Genomic DNA, 20,952 nt, shown 5'->3' on the forward strand with positions numbered 1-20,952 from the left:
ATGGATTTCACACTCGGGGTTTCCCTAAACCTCTCACTGCCAGAAGCTGGAGCTGTACAACAGGGGATGGATCACTTGATAAATTATCCTGTTCTGTTCATTCCCTCTGAAGCATCTGGCAGTGTCCACTGTCAGAAGACAGGATACTGGGCTAGATGGACCATTGATCTGATCCACTGTGGCCATTCTTATGTTCTTGTGTTCTGGGTGAAGATGAAGCAGGGAAATCTTAACCTAGAAAAAGAATTTTTGAAGAAGGTTACAGCAGGGAGGTAAGTCTCAAATGAAACTTAACCACAGCTTTAACTGCATAAGAGCTGGCTAAGAAATGTGCTATTGTAATTAAAATAAGATAGATAAGTAAAAGTTCTTTTAAATTTGCATTTGTTGGACTCTTCGATGTATATCTACTTAAATCTGCTGGGAGGAAAAGCAGTTCTTCTTCCATCTGAGGAGATAACATATTCAATATGCTTAATAAAAGGTCTTTAGCTGCCAATATGTTTAAAATGCAATAATCCTGCAAATTAAGGGCCAAGTGTGTCATTTGTTAATATAAGAAATGTGTAGGGTATTTGAAGTGAAGAAAGATTATGTAAATCTTTATTTAAGAACTGAAGGTATCCAAGAGGGGGCTATGTAGCTGACATGCACCCTAATCCCTCAGTCCTTAAATCTGACAAAACTCTCCCTTAACATCAGTGGGAGTTTTGCCCAGGTAAGGGCTATAGGCTGCAGACTCTCTAAATGTCAAAGCACCGATAAGGGCAAGAGAACTGTTATTTTTGTAACACAAAAGAGAGGTTCTGGAGATGTCATTACATTTAAATGTACTCTGGTATTGCATTCTGCTTTTCCATCTCAGCAGACACTGTTCCATCTGAACAAGATGGACATAACGCAGAGCACAGTACTTTACATTAAATGCAGTTATAGGCAAGAACAGCAACCTTGGAGTGACTCATTCATAGGAGCAATTCATAGGTTACACTGGGTATGAAAGGCAATTTCAGAGTACCGCAGGAAGAAAGGGAGTTTTATAACAGAGGTGATACCAACTAATTTAGAGATACAGCTACATACAGTATAGGATACATGCTGAACACTGCACATGCTTTTTTTTAGACAGAAAAGAAGTGTCCTTTACATATAGATCCCTACTTCTGAAAATACTCAAGCCTAATTCTGTCCAGTACTAAAATGAATTCATTTAGGGTTATTATTATAAATGCTGAAACATATTAAAAATTCAACACCAAAGAGAGGGGAGCTTTATATTTGTGCTGCATTGAATTTTAACGCAAGATGCTAAGAACCGGAAAATGTACTGAGAAGAGCTGCTGACAGCCATCAGCAGCAGCGCTGTGCAAAGGGTGTATGTAAAATATAATAAGAGTTTTAGAACTATATTTCAACCCATATAATAAAGCACTGTGAATGTGTAATTGCTGTCATTGTTCCAAACCTTATTAGAGTAAAGAACAAAATGGTAAGAAAATAAGATTTGTTGAATTATTATTTAAACAATTTTTGCCATAATTCTGTCATCTGTATCATACATTGCTTTGTCATGAAAATATAAAATATAATGGAGTTCACCTTTTAAAATCTATTGTGACAGACTTCTACTAAATGACAGCAATTACTTCTACTAAATTAACTTCTCCTACAAATGAATTGCATAAAAATTGATTCCATGAAATGTTGTTATAATCTAAAATTTAAACCCATAAAAGCAAGAAAATACAGAGTTAAACTGAAACTTCATTCTTAGCCAACCCAAAAGCGTTTAGATACTGCAGGACTTGCCAAAGAATGGATAATCCTTCATACAACATGTGCTGTGGTAACTAAAAAGTTTCAAGTTAATGATGGAATTCCAGCCTTAATTCTGACTTTTCTTACTTTTGTGGGTTTAAAGAGGCTTTTTTAACATTATTTCAAACATTGTCACTTTGTGTTTAATTTCCTTAGGGTTGTCTTCTTCAATGCTTAGCCGAACAGTCGGCTGTAGTGATTGTTCGCCATTTGGTCCGGTCCAATGCAGTCACAAGGGCTTGATGGCCGAAGAGTCCAACATAGGAACAGACTTGAGGAAACCATGTAATAGGGGTCTGACTCTGAGGTGCCTCCACCCCTAGGTGGAATTTTATTCCGGATGTTACAACCCACCCAGAGAATGGCATTTGCTGGAACGTCTTGTGGCATTCTCCTGACATGTCCAAAAGGGTCAGGCGCCATCAGTGGACAATGGCCCCGATAGTCCCCCCAAAACTCAATCCAGCAGAATACATTTGCTACCTTCTTATTCCTACAGTCAGATAATGGGCCTGCAGCAGACTGATCTATCTATTATACATGCAGAGAAGGCGGCAAAAACAACAAAAATTAAGCCTCTATAATAGGAAGTTGTGGATTGGCAAAGTGGAAGGAGAAACCATGTAAATGAGCTCTCTGCCGCCTGTGCTCCATAATTCTGAATTCTTAATTGATCTTCCTCCCTTTGAGGTGCTTGGGAACATGATGTATTGGACTACGGAGTAGGGTTGAAATAATATAGTTGAGGGAGAGATGTCACCTAGCCTCAGGGGCAGAAAACTAGAGGGTGAAGGGACTCTCACCTTAGAGCAGGGGATATCTCTGGATAAACAGTCCAAGGAATGTAACTGAAGGCCTTCTCCTCCTCAACTGTTTTTGTGTTAAAGGATCGCTCTCCAAAACCCAACACACACACACTGCTGGGGTGGCCTGGGGATTGATCTCCCTCCATGATCTACTTTTGGAGGTCATTTTTCCATCCTTTCTTGGATGAACTCAGAAATGGAACTGTCACAAAAGGATTCTCTGATAGCTCCTTTGATGTTCCTCCCTGATAGAAGGATGTGAAGTCAGACGATTAAGAAGCGCCTGGAGTAGGATCTCAGGGATCTTACTGAACAATGTTTAAGAAAGGAGCCGATGAGGACAGCCATAGAATGCCTAATGTGACATTTCATGGACTCTAGAGAAGGGGTACTTTTCCCTTTGAAACAGAGAGAAGACTCCACAACTGGGGAGCTTCTATGGGCCTATAGCCACAGAGTCAAATACTACCTGAATTAGGATCTTAAATAAGGTTACCAAAGATTTAACACATTGGACTACAATGACTTCTGTACATGTGCATTTATGAAACTTTTAAAATAACTCGACCTGACTGACATTAATAGCTGTGCTATCATGTAAATCTGAACTTGGCTACTTTTCTGGACTGGAACATTGGCCCAGTAGGGCATTATGTCTCCTTTGGAGCTACACTGTTCTGGATCAGTCTCAAGAACTGAGTCATTACAAAGTTAACATGGACATGTACCTTAAAAATTATAGGTGGGGCGATAACTTCTTATGATAAATAGATGACTTTCAAAAGTCAAGATAGCAAAGGACCCCATGTCCACTTTTTAAATTAACTGTCAAATTTTCGTATTTTTAAAAAAGCAGGACAAAATATTTTAGAATTAAAGAAATATACAGAGATGTGTGTACTCAGCTTATTCTTTCTATTCTCCTACTGTATATTTTGAAAATGTGCCCCTCACCATCATGTTTTCTCCACACTAGTAGGGAAAGATACCCCCTAAGAGGGCACTGGGGTTATTCCCTCATCCCTGACATTGCACCCTGCATGCTTGTGTGACCGGGGGAGAAGGGAAGAGTGCTGCACATGTGCAGGATATGCACTGCCAGCATCATGACAATAGGCTAGTGGGCTCCTTGTCTGGTTCAGCAAGGGGCTCGACTCCTTTTGCTAGTATCCACAACCTTAACATAAGGAAAGGGTGAAGGGCGAGATTCAGAAACAGTGCTGGAACACTAGTTAATTCTTTGTTGGGCAGAGGACTAAAAGTAGCCCAGCTCCAGGTTACACTCAACCTGTTAATTCTGGACAGTTTTACTGGAGTTTAATTAAGAAATCTGCCGCCTATTTAAACTATATCAGGATGTTGTGCCTCTCTTCCTGCTGTGCATGAGTCCACAGACAAATACATTATTTTTAAAAAAAATAAAAAAACAAAAGGAAGTATATGCTTCTAGAGTGAAATCATGTGCTCCATGTCTTGTTTCATTCAAGAATAAACATTGATAATGCATTTTCAGTTCTTGAAAATAGTGAATTAAATGGACACAGGCTTAACTAGAATAACACAAGCCGGGACTGCTTTAATACTTTTTCTGCAATCTTCTTTGCCTGATAAAGTTCATTACAGTAATGGCATCTTTAAAAGTGAAACACAGTCAACTGAATAATACCTACATTTCTCACTTCAAAAGTACATTTTTCTTCTCTGAGCTCTCATTGTTACATACAAAAACCTCCTTAGAGACCCAGAAAATTTAGCAAACCAGTATATTTAAGTGAACACTATACATTTTTTAAAAACAATGGCCATCACTTTATACTACAGGGGTAGAGAAGTGCCTTTTCTTATGAAATTCCACTGAGGTTTTACTGAGAAAAATCACTTTTTCCTGTCTTGTACTTGCGTGCCTCAGGAAAATTTTGGCAGCATAAATATCCTTAAGTTGGGCCCTTGCACAACCAAAGCAGCAGCAGACCCTACAATGGGAGCTGCAAGAGCATCTGTAGTGGAAAGGAATGATGAAGAGTTGGTGCAAACTCACCTAATCACTTTCCGGGACCCAAAACATGACACCAGCAGCCCATCCCCTCCTTGAGCTACCAGCTAATACAGTTAGCCCTGTAGCTCAAGTAGTGGCAGTCTGAGCTGCAATGTCAAAAAGAGGTTCACAGATCAAACCCTGTTGATGATGCATGATGGGAATGGATGGAATGAATTATGTCCTCTTCAGAGTATTTCTGCACTGCAATGTAAGCTCAGGGTTACTAGAACTCAAAGTTAGCAGACCCTGTGTTTGTTAACCTAGGGCTTGAGTATCTACACTCATTTGTTACTCCACATTAGGAATGGTTGATCCCAGGTCCCAGCCAAAGGCTCCAGCATCTACACTGCATTTTGTGAGCCTGAGTCCAATCACCCATATCCCAGACTTCCTAGAGTCCTCCCAAAATGTAGCTGTTCTAACCCTTTGTTCATGGTGCAATGTGGGAAAACTTGATTGTCCAGAGGACAAAGAAAGTTGGCCCATGGGACTGTTAAATACATTCGGCAGACTCCCAGAGCACAAGTCCAGTGGGGCTCGATCTACACTGCAAAGCAACAGGGTTTGAATCCTGGGTCCCAGTTTGACTCAGGCTCAGACCCGCCACCCACCTGGTGTCCTGGGCCCCTGGGTTATTAACCTGGAGCTGGGTTAGCGTGATTTGTGTGTAGACAGAAAGGGTGTTAGGCTTGAACCTGAGTTTAAACCCTGGGTTTACACTGCAATGTAAACATACCCTCAATCACATACCAAAAAGCCACATTAAAAGAAAGTTGTTTAGACTGAGAAATCAAATACTCAAAAGTCAGGAAATGCCAGATTTAACTTGCCTGACAACCTTAATTCTGCCCCCTTGTGGCTCATGCACTATTAATACAGTTTTAATTATACAATCACATCCTGTTCTTCCCACAAGACCCCTGGCTCATTTGGTGCACAGAATGGATGCACAAGAGCACAGAATCAAGGTTCCACAAGTTTAGGCTTAAAATAGGAGTAACTGGATGATGTTCTATGGCCTGTTATACAGGAGGTCAGACCAGATGATCTAAAGCTGCCTTCGGGCCTTACAGCTCTATGAATTATTTACACCCTTCATCCCCACATTGCATACAGTCACACACAGCCAACGTGTTCAAATGTAATATGGCCCTACACAAGGAAGTAAGGAGACATAAATAAGGGAGTACTTTCATTCTCAGAGCACAGAGGAACTAGGATGGGAACTGTTGACTGACTCACAATTCTTTCCCGGGATTCTTCCTGGAGCAGTGAAGCCACATAAAGGGTCTGTACAAACCATTGGGCGCAGAACCTGATTTCCACTTAAGGTCCCCTAAAGCCACCTTGCTACTTTGTTTCTTTCAGTGTTCATATTTTAAAACAGCTTATTTAAAAACACAACTGGCGGTGTTTTATTGGTGGGTTTTGGTTTAAAATGAAAACGAGAATCAGGTTTAAGACATCACAACACGATAGCTGAAACATTTCTGTTTGTCATAATGAACTTTTGGCATCTCTATTTTTAGCTGAACTCTTGTTTCACTATGGAAAATGTTTAAGTGAATTTCTCAATGTCATCTTACAACACCACAGTGTTTACTTAAAAAAAAAAAAAAAAAAAAATTCAGCATTTAGGGCCCAATCCTCCCATTGAAATCAATGGGAAAATACCATTTTGCAATCAGACCACTAAGTGATGTGCTCCTACAGATCTTACTCAGGCAAATCTCCCCCTGAAATCAGTGAGAGTTTTGCCCAAATAAAGACTGGAACAAACCCAATATGTATAAGAACCCGTCACTATTCACATATACAAAAAAACACAGTTTCCTCATGTCTTATGTAAGGTGCAAGTTACTGAAGGGACGTCCAGCACAGTCAATTTTTCCACTGACTTTATTTTTTTTTTAACTAATTTTGTTAAAGTACTCTTCAGAAAAATAAAAAGTTGAAAGATAAACATACTTTTCACAAATGCTAGAAGAAAAATATGTTATGGCAGTCTTTGACCAACTTATAATTGAAATGAATTTACATAATCAAAATAGATCTTAATTTTTGTTAAAACATTCTAAAAAATGATTGAACACATTTTTTTTCAGCTGAAAAAGTTTTACAACCACAGAAGTATTTTGCTTTGTAATTCACTCCTCAGTGGCACACACCTTTTCCCCCCTTCTTTGGAAAATGTATCAATTGCTTATTTAAAAAAAAGTATTTTTGGCATGGCTGACCTGTAGAGATATGGAGCTAAGCAGAGTCAGTGAATCCACTCACTCTGATATGCACACATGATATGCAATTAAAATCTCCATTCACATTCCTACAGGGTTGTCAATCAAGAGAAAAGCCTTTTTGACAACATTCAGTGAAGCGTACCAACTAACTGCTGAACAGGAACTTAAACAGTAACAGCTTTTGTTACTAGCAAGAATGGATTTTACCAAGATTGGGTTGAGTTTCTAAAGAAATCATTATGTTCAACATTTTGGGGGTTTTCATTAAAAATGAAAATACGTCAAAAAGCTTTTGTATGCTAAGCTATGATATTATGTAATACATCAGAGTTATCAGATATGTGAAAAAAACTAACCCTTTGACTGTAGGAAACAATTTAACCTTTTACATTTAGAACGATTACAAGGCAGTTTATTGGGGAAAAGAGGACATTTTGATCTGTTTGTTATGCACTAGGTTAAAAAACCTTTTTAACATTTTAAGGTGTCTGGTCACAAATTAAAGTTGGGAAGTCACTGTCCAGTTACCAAAATGATCCAGTTAAAACAACATATTAAACATTCACAACTTATATGAACTTATTATTAGTATTTCAGAACCTACATTTTCATTTGAGTCTCTCTAGAAAATATTATGCACCTAGAATCTTTTCAAATGGACAATGAAGATGTCATGCCTATAACTTAGTTACTGTTTAATATCTAATCAAAGAATGTATACCTCACAATAGTGTTAGTATACTTTAAAAAGTCATAAATCTATAAAAGCGGGGCACAGTAAAAATGAATATACTGTGCTTGTTAATCTGCTGCTGTGTGTGTTTTGAGCAACTAACCTTGGACTACAATTCTGAAACAAGTTAATATCAGATACTGAAATATTTGCCTTCTTACTTATCATGCTCTCTAACTGAAGAGAGAGCAGATGCATCCTGACTATTAACAGTCATGACAAATTGCCTTACTAATGAATGTTACACACTGAAAGTGCCATAACTGATTAAACTACAATTTCCCACTACTAGAGAGAGAGAGAGACTTGGGAACTCCAGCAGTGGACAACTCTGATGTTCTGCCAACAGGCCTTCAGGGCACAGTGTGGTATTTAGAAAAACACACTGTAAATTCCATATGAATATATTCTAAAAGACTATGTGTATACAACAGGTTTTAAAGAACATTAGATGAAACAGCTTAGATTTGTAGCTCATGAGCCATGTAAAAAGGATGTGTTTTAACAATTTTAGGATCATTACAAGGCTGTGTTAATAATATTTCTGTTGGGTTTTTATACTCACCCACCCTCCCACCCCCCAAAAAAATTGCTTGTGCTTTGCATTTCACATAAAATCTTTCTTTTGTCAGTCTCTTTGTTGGTGCAAAATTGGCAGCAGTTCAAATTCAAAGTACTCCTATTCATTTACTGACCATTAAACCAATGTCATTCTAGTTCACATCAGCCGGAGAGCTAAGCTCTAAAAACATAAAAGGCTTGCTTCACCACTAACGAATAATGTGTACATTTTTACAGAGCTTAAACCTTAACGCTTTGCCTCAAACTAACAATACAGTATATCTTATCATTCCTTTTTCACAAGCAGGCAGCTGCTGAAACGCTTGCCACTTCAAAATATCAATTGCTTGCCAGAGTTGTCCTCAACACACCCTGTCAAACTCATGTATATTGTGCAATGAAAATGGTGCAGGACTGAAAGCTAGAAATTGTGTCAAATTTTGCTGTAAGGGTATGATGTGCAAAGAACAACCTATGACAACCGTAAAGACTACAAACAATAGCAGAGGAGCCAGACACTAGATACATCACAACTGCGCCAGTACATATTTTATTGTATGTATTATATATTTAAAGCATGACAAATGTACCATTGTAGACTGTGCTACACAAAATAGAAACCCTTCAGCTAGTTAGGCTTTATTTCATTTCTCTTGATGACAAATATGTAGTTAAATGTCTCTGCCTTTTGAGCATTTGTCTGCAAGTCATATAGGAAAAAGATATAAGATTTTCAAAATGAGTAACAGAAACCAAAAGACAACAGTACAAGATGAGAAAATGAGATTTTGTTCAGTTTACACTTTTGCTTCTCTCTGGGAAGACATAGCCAGGGTTACGTTCAAGAATATCTGAGGCTATGCAAAAGAAATACAATAGCACTGTCCCCATAAATTACAGTATACCTAATTTTAATGCAGATAAGTGCTGGTCTATTGATTTGCATGTTTCCCTGGCAAAAATGGAAATTCCATGTGAACATGTTCTTTGTCTGCAGAAAATAAATTTTAAGCTCTTTATGAATACTGCATTTTATGCCAAAAGGGAAATATAAGAAATAAAATAGGTTGCTAACATAACATATATATGAACTCAAAAGAAAGTAAGTGGGGGAAGGGGGTGTATGTACATATATATTACACACACCGTTTTTTCACACTTCATTATGTTTTCTTTAAGGGGTTCTGGCTGCTGAAAAAATGCTTCTCTTCAGAGTACAATCTTAAGCTAACTGAGGGAAAACTGGAATAATAAGCAACACATCAAGTTAACTGTAAAGGTGACCATAGTAATACTAATCCTAAATTAAAGCAACCACAGATTGCTGAAATGGGGAAAAAAAATGTTTGAGGAAAGATTAACATGAATATCTATTAATCTTTCTACAACCCCGCTTAGGTTGCAAAACCTTTAACATACAAGTTTCTAGAGGGCCATTAACTGATATCAGGCTAACTGAAATGAATATAAATGCCTTTAAGGTGTTAATAAATATTTTGGAAAGAGAATAGGTGTTTTAGGTGGCTGGGGGTGCTGACCTTTGCTGTGTTTATTAGTGGGACAATGATGCATTATTAACACACAGCAGCTGTACCTGAACTGCTGCCATGAACATAATAGCCTTTTATAGCCATCAGGGGAGTGAGATAGGAGGCCTTTATTAACCACTAGACATGATTAGCACATTATGTGAACTTTAGTAGGCAAATTATCTCTTATTGAAATATGTTGGTTATAACTAATTGTAAACATGATTTTAAAACCTTTCCACTGCAAAACTAAGAGTTTTACTACCATTTTGCAAATCATTGGCTAGCAATCTTAAGAAAAAGCGTTTCTGTTCTATTCATACAATCTACTAAAACAACTATGCCTCAAAGACCTGATTCGACTAAGATCAAAACTATCCAAGTATTAACAACTCCACTTCATGAATATTAATCTTCAGAAATAAAATAAAACACAAATGAAACATTGCACCATTCAGTAAAACTGTTAATGAAGAAACCTGTTTATTTAATATATATTTTCTATTAATGTTACAAGCAGTTCTTAAAAGATTAGTTTTGTAATATATTTTCAAGAGTTAACTTGAAAAAGTAACACCATACTTTACTTCAAAAAGCTTAATTTTGGGAAAGATTATCCCATTAGCCTTAGCAAATGAACACAGCGCTGAGAGTCCATTATGAATAGTCTTTTATGCCCTAACAGAAAGTCATTAACATAAAATAAATCATTAGCTTTGATATTAAGCTTCTACTATCTGTAGGTTTCTATGACTAATGTTCATAACTGCATCTGCCAAATGAGAAAGCATAACCTTTAAAAAAAAAGTATCTTCCCATTTTACTATTATTTTCTGTCTTTGTATTATTTATTACTATTTCAGGCTGATACAAATGTGATATATATATATATATATAGGGAACAAATATTTTCTGATGTATACTGACAAAAATCCTGTATGACATTCCAACCAAAAAGATGACCTATAATGAGTTTATTTTATATACAGAGAGAGATACATACACACACCCTTTCCTGTCTCCTGTAATAATTGTCCAGATAGATCTTCAACTTCATGTGGTATCCATCACATTCCTCCTTCTGACTAGCTTCCTTGCGCAGAGATTATCACATTCTGATTTCAGTGGGAGTTCTTCTTGAACAAGGAACATAGGACTGGGCCCCATTATGGATTTCCTTACTATAGCAAATTTAATAGCAGCTGTAGCTCCCCTGGAACCTTTAAAACCATACAAAGATCTATAACAACATTAGGAGACAAAAGCACTACCAAAGAAGCTCCACTTCTGTGTTTAGCCAGCCTGTATTTTTGAAAAAACAATCTCCACCAATCAAAAATAGCATGATGAGCTAACAGTCAAGGATGTGAATGCTAAGACAATCTGACATTTTTACTAACCTGGATTTATCAGATGTTCATGACACTCAAGTGTGTTTTGTGACTTGGAAGGCAGTATGTTTCTTGGGAGGAAACTATGCTATTAGGATCTATCTCAAATCTACTGACAGCCCAGCAAGAAATACTAACAAAATAGTTGAAGAAAAGTACTTAGATATATGTTTGTATTGCAAATGGAAGATTAGATACATGTATCAGTACAGCTATATAAAACACAAAAACTAAAAATAAAATATACTGTATAAAAGATCACAGGAGAGAGAACACCAGAAGCATAAATATTAAAAATGACAACAGTATCATGACCTTTGTAGTAAACAATTTAATTTTGAAGATTTAACTCAAAATTAAAAGCTAAACTCTTAATTTCAAACTCTTGGCTTACTAATGTAAAATTGCTTAAAGAAAAACACTGAAGAAAACTGATCCTGGGAAACAAACTAAGCTGAAACGAATTTTGCTTCTTAGTAATGGCCATTATGGAAAGCAGTTTTGTTACTCTTGTTGCTGATGCTACACAATCAGTATCTAAGTATAGTATATTACTGTGCTGCCATTTTCAAACTGAATGCTGTAGGGGAAAGTGTTATGACCAAGAAAATCTCATTCAGGTTAATGTGAATTTCATGTCTTAAAGTATTATGTAAGTGCTGCTATAATTAACACTCTGTTGGCACTTCCATTATAAACCACATTTTTGAGTAGTTTATAACTCAGCCTTTTTAATGAGAAATTACTCCTTGGACAGAAAATTGGTTCATAGGTTGTATAACTTCAGTACCCATGCCAACAAAATGTTTAAATCGATTAGGCCAGATTTAAACTGAGCATTTTAGTGTTTACAGCCTATGCTAGGTGTTCACAGGGCATGTGTTCACTTCACAAAAATAAACATAACTGCCACTAATTGTCACCATTGTCAATTTCACAGACCAAGGATTGAATGGACCTGGACACCACACTCTCACCACTACAAGTGGTTAATATTGAGTCACATTGCCAGAGCACAGGGGAAAGCTTTTGCTACCACTATCCATTCTCTGTCGTGTCTGCTCTCAATTTGGGATTTCAGTCTCCAGAAATTTTGGTCTATTGCCTATCATGAGTACAACATTCACTTTGTTTGAAGAGCACAGTATAAAAATGGAAAACTAAAAACTGTCCATTTTCATGTGACACTATGTAAAGGAAAATCCGGATTTAAAAAAAAAACAAAAGCAAAAGTTTTGCAGGCTTCTGGGAACTGCATGGTGCAAGCGCCTAGTGAAAGTGCTGAGTTCCCTCAACTCCCACTGAAGTCAATGGGAGTTGAATACTGATTTTCTCATAGGATCAAGCCCTGAGTCTTTATGGTGAATAGTGACATTAGCTATGTTTTAATTTGAATGAAATGCTGTACTCCTAATTTAGCATACCCAGCAGTGTACTGGTTTAGCTTTTTGTCCAGAGACCTCACAACAGCTATTTTAAAGGCAGTGTTGCAAAGCTGAAATCCATTTGCTAATGGAACAATAAAATGTTACCTTTCAAAGATGTAAAAATGTTCTACAAAATAGGAAATTCTAGAATGATCATGAATATTCTGATTTTAAAATATGTCAGTGGAAAGTTTTCTCAAAAGCCCACATACATAATATTTCCTATATTCTATGAAAATCGGGATCACATATTTTCAGAAATACTGGAATCTAAGCAGACGTATTTGAGGTTTGCTTGTATCTCTGGGACTACATACTTGGGTCGAATCTAAGAGAAGTTCATTCAACTTCTTAATATGTGACATTTCTCTGAAACCCATTATAAGGCTTCAAAGCTTGTAAAAATCAACAACAGTTGAAAACATTAACATGACAGTTTAATCTTTTCTCCAAGAAGCACCAACAAATATCAAGTATGACTGTCATGCACTAAGTGACCAAAGTTGTTCAGGGGAAAGAAAAAACACACCCTACTCAACATAAAGATTTAATTGAATCATCCACTGTTATGTGCCACACTAAAAATCCCTCAAAAATACTAGTACACAATTCTAGTTTTGGAACTCTCTGAGATCCCAGCATTTAGGAATATCAGCAATAGAATGTATGCATAGTGAGCCATCAGAAAAAAGTAGACTTTGGAAAGATACACTCATGGGACATTTTGTAAAGAGGAATATCCGTGTTGTAGTTAGACCTGAAAAAATAAAATATTCTAAAATACTGAAATACTTCAGTCCATTTAAGTCAAGTCATTAACAAAACTCTTATCTGTTTACAAAATATTACCCGTGTTTTTTCACTTCAGGGTAAAACAGCTTTTTCATTTTGTTTAGTCTTTGAAGGGGGTTTCCTCTTATTTTTTAAACAGCTACATTATTTCTCTGTAATCAGGCTATATTTTTCCATTGCATTAACAACTACCAGTGCATCCGGAGTGGATGAGTTGTAAGCGTCTTTATTTCTGAACTAGCTAGACTAGAATCCAGTGCATAATTCTGCAAGGCTAACCATTGGGAGCAGTAAAGACCATTATTTTCTCTCCTACTGTTGGCGGGGGTCAGCATCCCTGTCATTAGCAGTGTCAAAATATAATTATATTACTGATCCTTATGTGAGCAGATACCTAACAACACATGAAAACATAAAACATGAAAATGTTTCAACTCTTCTTATAATACTTGTGGAAACAGACTTTGGAGATGGCAGTACAATGAGGAAAGAAGGAGGAATATTATCGCTGTGTAGGTATATTTAAACTGATGATCTGACATCTTCAAATAGTACAAAACCCAGACAATATTTTTCTACTGAATTCATGCGGTGTGCTTATCAAACATAATTTCTTTTTGTAACATTGAATTCAATTAAGAGCTATGATGTTACTTAAAACAGACATCAATTGAATAAATTGTTCTTATTAGCCCATAAATGTCTGAAATGCAGTTATGCTTCAAGTTTCAAGAGATGAACAGTATTACCTCAAGTCTAAATCTGTCTGTCCACTATGTTATTTTAAAGGCTGACCTATATACAGCAGCATACCATCCATTCTGTCTGTTTGTATAAGAGATACCTCACACAGTTGCCATAACCAACATTGTTTGCATTGTTCTTTCACTTTTCTCCTTCCATGGGTTATGTGAGAGAAACAAGTAAAAGTTTGCATAGCAAGATATGCAAAGCATAATGTGCATTTACAGTAAATAGAGGAATGTTAAAATAACGTTCTAAACATTTATGCCTAAGTTTATAAAACAAAGATCTAAGTAGTCTTTTGAAACAAAGACTACCACCTGAGACACAGCTGAGCAGAAAGATGGGACTGTATGATCTACATTATTGTATTTTCTTTTAAGAAGCCATCAAGAGTGATTCATTCTGACTATAGATACCCACAATACATATGTATATGTGGACTGCATAATTACAAGCCTAAAACAATTATCTGATCATTAATAACATTTATGTTAACAGATCAGTTATAAAACTTTAAAGTCCCTGACTATTTGGGCAATGTACCTAAATTAGCAGCCATTTAATTAGAGTAAATATGTCACAGAATAAAGTTAATCAAACAATCTTTAATTTTAACCTAAAAAAAACCACAGATAAGGGGGCCAAACCCTGCAATCATTATTCAAGCAAAACTTCCATTATTTCTAAGAGAGCAGGATCCTGTCCTGAATGAGGATTGCAGGATTTAGCCCAAGGTAAACAGTATCAAACAAAACTAGACTATCACACTCCATCAAATGATACCCTGTGCTTTTAGATATCATCTGTATATAGTCCACATCCACCAAACTTTCTGAAAATAAGTTCTAGGAACCTCCTCCAAGCCACTGAAAACACATTAATGAAAATGAGTGATGGCTGAATATTTTTAAAGCAACTAAGTGTTTAGAACAGGGCAGATAAGTTTTCACAGCAATGTTAATCATGCTGGGTAGAGGAACTGAGGGAAGAGGTGGAAAATGAAATGTTCAGTAAATGCATGCCTCTCAAGGGCCTAGCAAACCTATTCAGTCCATTTAATATAATCAATGAGCAGTGGCAAAGATGTTTGAGAGAGACATGTTCATGCTGTAGAAGGTATCTTATATGAAATATTCCTAGTAAGTCATCGCCAAGCATAAAAAATTATGTCTTATGACTGTGCATTTTTTAAGTCCATTATCAGTCCAGGCTAAGTTAAATAGAAGAGTTACAACTTCTCTACAGAATGAGTGCCTCATTTGCATTTAAAAAGAACAGTTTGCTCCTTCATACATGGCATGACTTAAAAGAAGCTTCAACCAGCTAGTAAAAAAAATAATCTGAAAACGACTTTCTAAATTAATTTATTCGATTTGCAGTGCAACCAACCAAAAATGATTTAAAGCACTTAATTGGAAAATGATTTAATATATTAAAGTAATTCCTGATTTTCCAAAGCATTTAACTTTTAAATTAAATCTGGCCCACTTTCTCAAGAATGATGAGTGAAATGTGTATTCAAGTCATTACCTTCTTTTTGAAGCTTTAAATCACTGATAGGTTTAATAACGTTTGTCCAGTTTCATTGCCAAATGGGTCTTCAGACACTCTGGTGCATATGTCATTAATTCTATCCCATTCTTCTTTACTTTCCAGAACTTTAAGGTTACAATTTACAATAAAAGATAGAAAATGCTGTATATGGCAAGTCAGAGACCAAAAGCAGTATCACAATGATCGCTATGAACATTTAAAGTGCACCACATATATTCTCTTGCACGCAGCTGTCCCCCACCCCACCCCATCAACCCCACAAAGTTCACTCTTCTCCCAAACGTCTCCTGATCTTTAGGGCAGCCTGCATGGACACTAAAAACCGTGGTTACTTAAATATTGCTAAAAAACGTTCCTCTGGGATCTCTTTTGAAACTTCCTTAGGCATCAGTCACAAGGGGCCTGATTTAACCCTGAGTTCTCTAAAAGAGTTACACCAAGGATGAATTTGGTCCTTTATGTTGCGAATGATAGGTTAGATCATGCTGGAAACCTTTCCTGAAAACTGAGGGGGGCTTCATCATAATGCTGCACACACTGCTTCTAAACACCTTATATTTGACTTTATTGTTTGTTTATTTTTATCACTGGGTCTATGCAGTTGCCAGGAGTGAAGGGGACAGCCCTAAATATCTCTATGACATGTATTGTGATTTGTGAACCCACCATGACAATGGACCAGCACAAAACACAGTAGTGTTTTCAAATGAGTTAAACTGGGAGTACTGCTCCTTTGCACTGGGCATCTCCCCCTTCTCCGAGTGTGTGTTGCAAAGACTGGTTGGCAATAAGCAGACACAGAACCCTCTGAAAGAAATACCAAGCAGAAAGCAAGTCTCCTTGCTGACTACATACACTACCAGCAGTAGAGTTTGCACTGCAAAAACATCTGCTACAGTCTGCAACAGCAGCCTTCCAAGCCAGATTTTAAACAAAAGCCTAAAACACACAGGTTTAAACAAATCTTCCTATAAGTGCTTGTTCCCAGCTTTCTCCCCTGGCGTGGGTGTGCTCAAGAAGTGCTTTGGGTAGCTTGCACTTCCTGATTATTTCCTATGGCTAGCGTTTTATTCACGGGCAAAGCCAATTCCACAACAGAAAAGAAAGTGCAGATCATGCATAAAATACCAGTTGGCTCACGCCACTGAGACAGTAATAATGAAAATATCCCTCCTCTCTTGTTCATGGGCAAACGGATCGCGAAGTGATCCGGGATCACAGCAGCAAAACGAGTACAAGTAAACCCAGTGCTTGGGTCTTTTGTAAATAACACTAGCCTGCTTTGCATTTCCTCCTTCTCCCGGGCTCTTGTAGTAAACTTCTTTCTTTAGAGACATAACCCTATTTACAGTGATTTAATCAAGTTACAGAGGAATTAATAAAGCAGTTGAACAGCCAGAACAAAGTCGATGTTCTGTTCAGAACAAACTTGTCACCACCCATTTAATTCTGTACACAAAATAAAAAGCGTGGTCCCGTCATCACAAATTGCTAAGTACAGGCTTTTCGTGAGCCTTGACACATGAACTGGAGGGTTCACGCAGAGCTTTCCATTATGTTTTGACTTGGGGAAAACAAATCTTTAGTTTGTTTGTTTGTTTGGGGGGGGGACAGAAGACAGAGTTACCTGTTCAATTAAATATCCCACATGGACATCCTTTTTCCACACTGTTTCTCAGAAAAAAATGTACATAATAGCTACTTAGACTTCCAGTTTGGGGGAGATGTTATGAAAAATTCTTTCCTCCCCCCACCTCCCAACACACCCCGTCCTCCTCCAAATTATTCTGGGATTTTATTTTAGTCATTCCACGAGAGAGAGAGAGAGAGAGAGAGAGAAATAGATACACACTCGGGTAGATTCCCAGCAAGCAACCAGGAATCAGAGAAAACGCTCTCACTTTCCTGCACCATCGGGGTGTTTGGAAAACACCCAGAATTTGCCTAAAATATAACATTTTACTACCACACCGCCCCCCGCAAATAACTCCCACCCCGCAAGAATGGCTTTGGGGTGGCTGCCTTTCCTTGAGAGGTTAACTCCGTATGCAGCCTGCCAAGATCTAGCTCCCATTCACACGCAACAAAACAACACCACAGATAAAGCACCTCAAATAAAACAAAACACAAGTCACCTTGTTGCAATAGTAGGGGTCCAGGCAGGGAGAAGGTCCCAGACAAGGGGTATCAGGAGTGGCTGCAGGCTGTGGTGGTGGAGGTGGTGAATAAAATCTTACGTCCATTTCACTAAAACATCAAGCAAACTCCTTTCCTCTGTTTTTTTTTCTTTTTTCTTTCTTTTTTTGGTTAACGTTCGTGCAAAACAAAAACAAACAACAACAACAAAAACCCCAAGCAGGTTGAGAAGAATCAGCAAGAGGTGCCTGAGTTTAGGAGAAAAAGAAACACCTTCCTTGCCTCACATCCGTTGGTGGTTTGTAAAGAAAGAAAGAAAAAAAAACTCTTCCAAAAAAGCACCAGTCTGCAGATGTCTGCAAGAGAACCGGCAGCAAACCCTCCTTCTTCTCCTAGAGCAGGGCAGGTAACTTGGAGTATTGTTTTCCCTGCACACACATGCACTAGTCGCTAGCCCTGGGTGTAGATTTCGCTCTCTATTGGAGTCTTTGGGTTGTTTCCTTTCCCCTCTCTCTCGCCTTTCTTTTTTTTTTTTTTTTTTTTTTTAATCTCTATCAGTGTGTGAGTGTTGGGGGGAGGGGGATTTTCGTTTCTCCACCTTGAGGAGTGGGGAAGGGGGAAAGCTAGTGCACACCCGTGAGGCGGGGGGGCGAGGCGAAGGCGCTCTGCTGGGCTGGCCCTGGAATGGCTGCCCCGTGCTGCTCGCCGGGAGGAGGAGAGGGACACCGTGTGCGCCGCTTCCAGAGTCGCGGCTCCGAGTGTGTTTCACACAAAGGGGCTCGCGAGTGAAGAGCCATTCGCGGCTGCCCGGGACGGGGCTGGGGAGTGCCGAGAGGGGGCGCTGCAGCACCCTCGAGCCGCCACCCCCTGCCTTTTCCACCCACCTCCTCCGCCGCTGCCCTACCCCCTGCCAGTTACTATGGTGCCTCCTCAGCCCAGCGCTGCTGCCCTGCCCTGAGGGGAAGGAGAGGAGCAAGAACAGGGAGGGGTGGGGAAGGAGTTAAAGCAGGGGGCAGGGAGCAGCAAAAAGGGGGTGGGGAGCACTTAAGTGGGACCCAGGAGCTCTGTGTTTTTGGTTCCTGATTCTGCCACAGGCTTCCTGGGTGTCCTTGGGCAAGTCACCCAGAGAACCTCTTCACTGTGAGGAAATACCCACTGCATGGAGTCTCAGAGCCTGGGTCACCCAGCACGGGGCTCCCAAGGCAGGGCTAAGAATTCCAGTGTAGATGTTTGGGCTGGGGCTGCAGCCTGGGTGCTGAGCCCCAAGATCTCAGAGCTCGGGCTCCAACCAGAGCCGGGAAGTCTATACTGCAATTATTAGCCCGGCAAGCCCGAGTCCGCTGACCAGGTCTTATCTCAAGGTATGTCTACACTACACATTAAGCCAGAAAAAAGAAGAACAGGAGTACTTGTATATATGCATCCGAAGAAGTGGGCTGTAGTCCACGAAAGCTTATGCTCTAATAAATTTGTTAGTCTGTAAGGTGCCACAAGTACTCCTGTTCTTCTTTTTGCGGATACAGACTAATACGGCTGCTACTCTGAAACCTGACATTAAGCCAGGACTCTCACGTTTGAACACAACTCCATCCCTTACGTCCACACTCAAATCAATCTGTCCTAGGACCTTGATGAGGCGTGGGCTAGGGCCCAAGTCCCGCTGTGACTTGCAGTGTGGATGGATGTCAAGACACAGCCCCGAGACAGAAAGTTTGCATAGAGCAGTATGGACACATTAGCACAGCTTTGAGACCTGGGTCCAGCAACTGTTAAGCCTCGCTTTACAATGCAGTGTATACATTTATCCAAGCATGGGCTTGGAAACACTGGGCTCCACAGACCAGGGCTTAGTGTGCAGTGTAAACATGCCTTTTATGTCCCTTTGCCTCTCAGCTCCCGATCCATAGCATGGGGATAATGATTCTTCCACACCTCACAGGCATGTTGCCAGGACAACACCATGAACACCTGGGACACGCATACAGTGTCACCATTTCTCACAATGTTATCACAAGTCTCGTGATATCCTGTGGAGTCCGTGGAAACATGAGTAGGGGGGAAATCTCATCTTCCACTTTAAAAAAAAAAAAGTAATTTTCTATAGTTCATGGTGGCAGAGACAAGCTTGAAATTATGACCTTAGTACACCATAATGGCTCAAAAACCACAAGGCAAATAAAAATAATCTGAAATGTATTATTATTATTATTATTAAAATATTTTATGAGTTTGGGGAGTCTCACTCATGAGTTTTGAATGGTTTAGGTTGGCAATATTGCTTGGTGCCGGCACAATATAAGTACTTATCATAGACAGATAGAGGAGCAAAATGGGAGGAGGGGTAGGGAAATAGGGTGGCAGAGAGGATATCAAAAACGGGGAAGAGGAGCAAAACATTGTGGAAATAAGGGTAAAAAATGAGGCGGGGAGGATAGGCAAGAACTTGGGAGAGAGGGGCAGGTAAGCAAAAAAAGTGTATAAGGGACTAAAAACAGGGGAAGAGGAGGCGCTTTAGGGGGATCACGAACTGGCCCCGGTGGGTTTCCTTCTGGCTTTCTGTCTAAGTTTTAATCAACAATAGGAGGGATATAAAATAATGCAGATCTGTAGGAAGGTATAGGAAATACGCCTTGAAATTTGGTAGATTTAAATATCACTGCACATTTAGAGAAAGAATATGGAAGAAGAGAAAGTACCTTTTTACTTCTTCATTTAAAAAAGTCTAAGAACTTTAATGACCTCTCCACAGATAAGCCTTAGTGATCACTCCTAATTCCATAGTTATGTTTAAATCTACCACACGCTCATATGCACATTTGCTTCATAAGATTCAGAGCATAAAAGTACTTTCACTGTTGTATGTGTATTTTTATTAATATATTCTTTCTTAACATTGTATAAAACCAACAACCCTAAAACAAACATTTTAAAATATATCTTGGTACGTTAAGTAACAGAAAACATGATTGTTAAGAAAATAAAGCAATGCTTCTGTGAGAACCATTGATCTCTGTGTTCAGTGGTTCAAACATTTTCATAGTGTAAAGAATCTATTAAGATAGGGTGTGTTTCCCGACCACCTCCATATCCAACCACCCAAACCTGATATCACCTTTTCCACTAGCAACTATAAAGATTGGTTACATGATATATATATACATATATATGGGAGACACCAGA

The 20,952-nt window shown here is 38.6% G+C and overlaps 1 protein-coding gene across 1 annotated transcript in view; it reads right to left on the minus strand.

Moving 5' to 3' along the window:
• Window positions 1-18,560, minus strand: part of TOX (thymocyte selection associated high mobility group box) — a 267,358-nt gene extending 248,798 nt beyond the window's left edge. The window contains exon 1 of the mRNA XM_034762982.1: window positions 17,772-18,560. Coding sequence (XP_034618873.1) covers window positions 17,772-17,879 — 108 coding nt within the window. The 5' untranslated portion in view covers window positions 17,880-18,560. The remainder of the gene's footprint in view (window positions 1-17,771) is intronic.
• Window positions 18,561-20,952: the final 2,392 nt, after the last annotated feature.

This window comes from Trachemys scripta, chromosome 2 (genome assembly GCF_013100865.1).
Source record: "Trachemys scripta elegans isolate TJP31775 chromosome 2, CAS_Tse_1.0, whole genome shotgun sequence".
Lineage (NCBI taxonomy): Eukaryota > Metazoa > Chordata > Testudines > Emydidae > Trachemys > Trachemys scripta.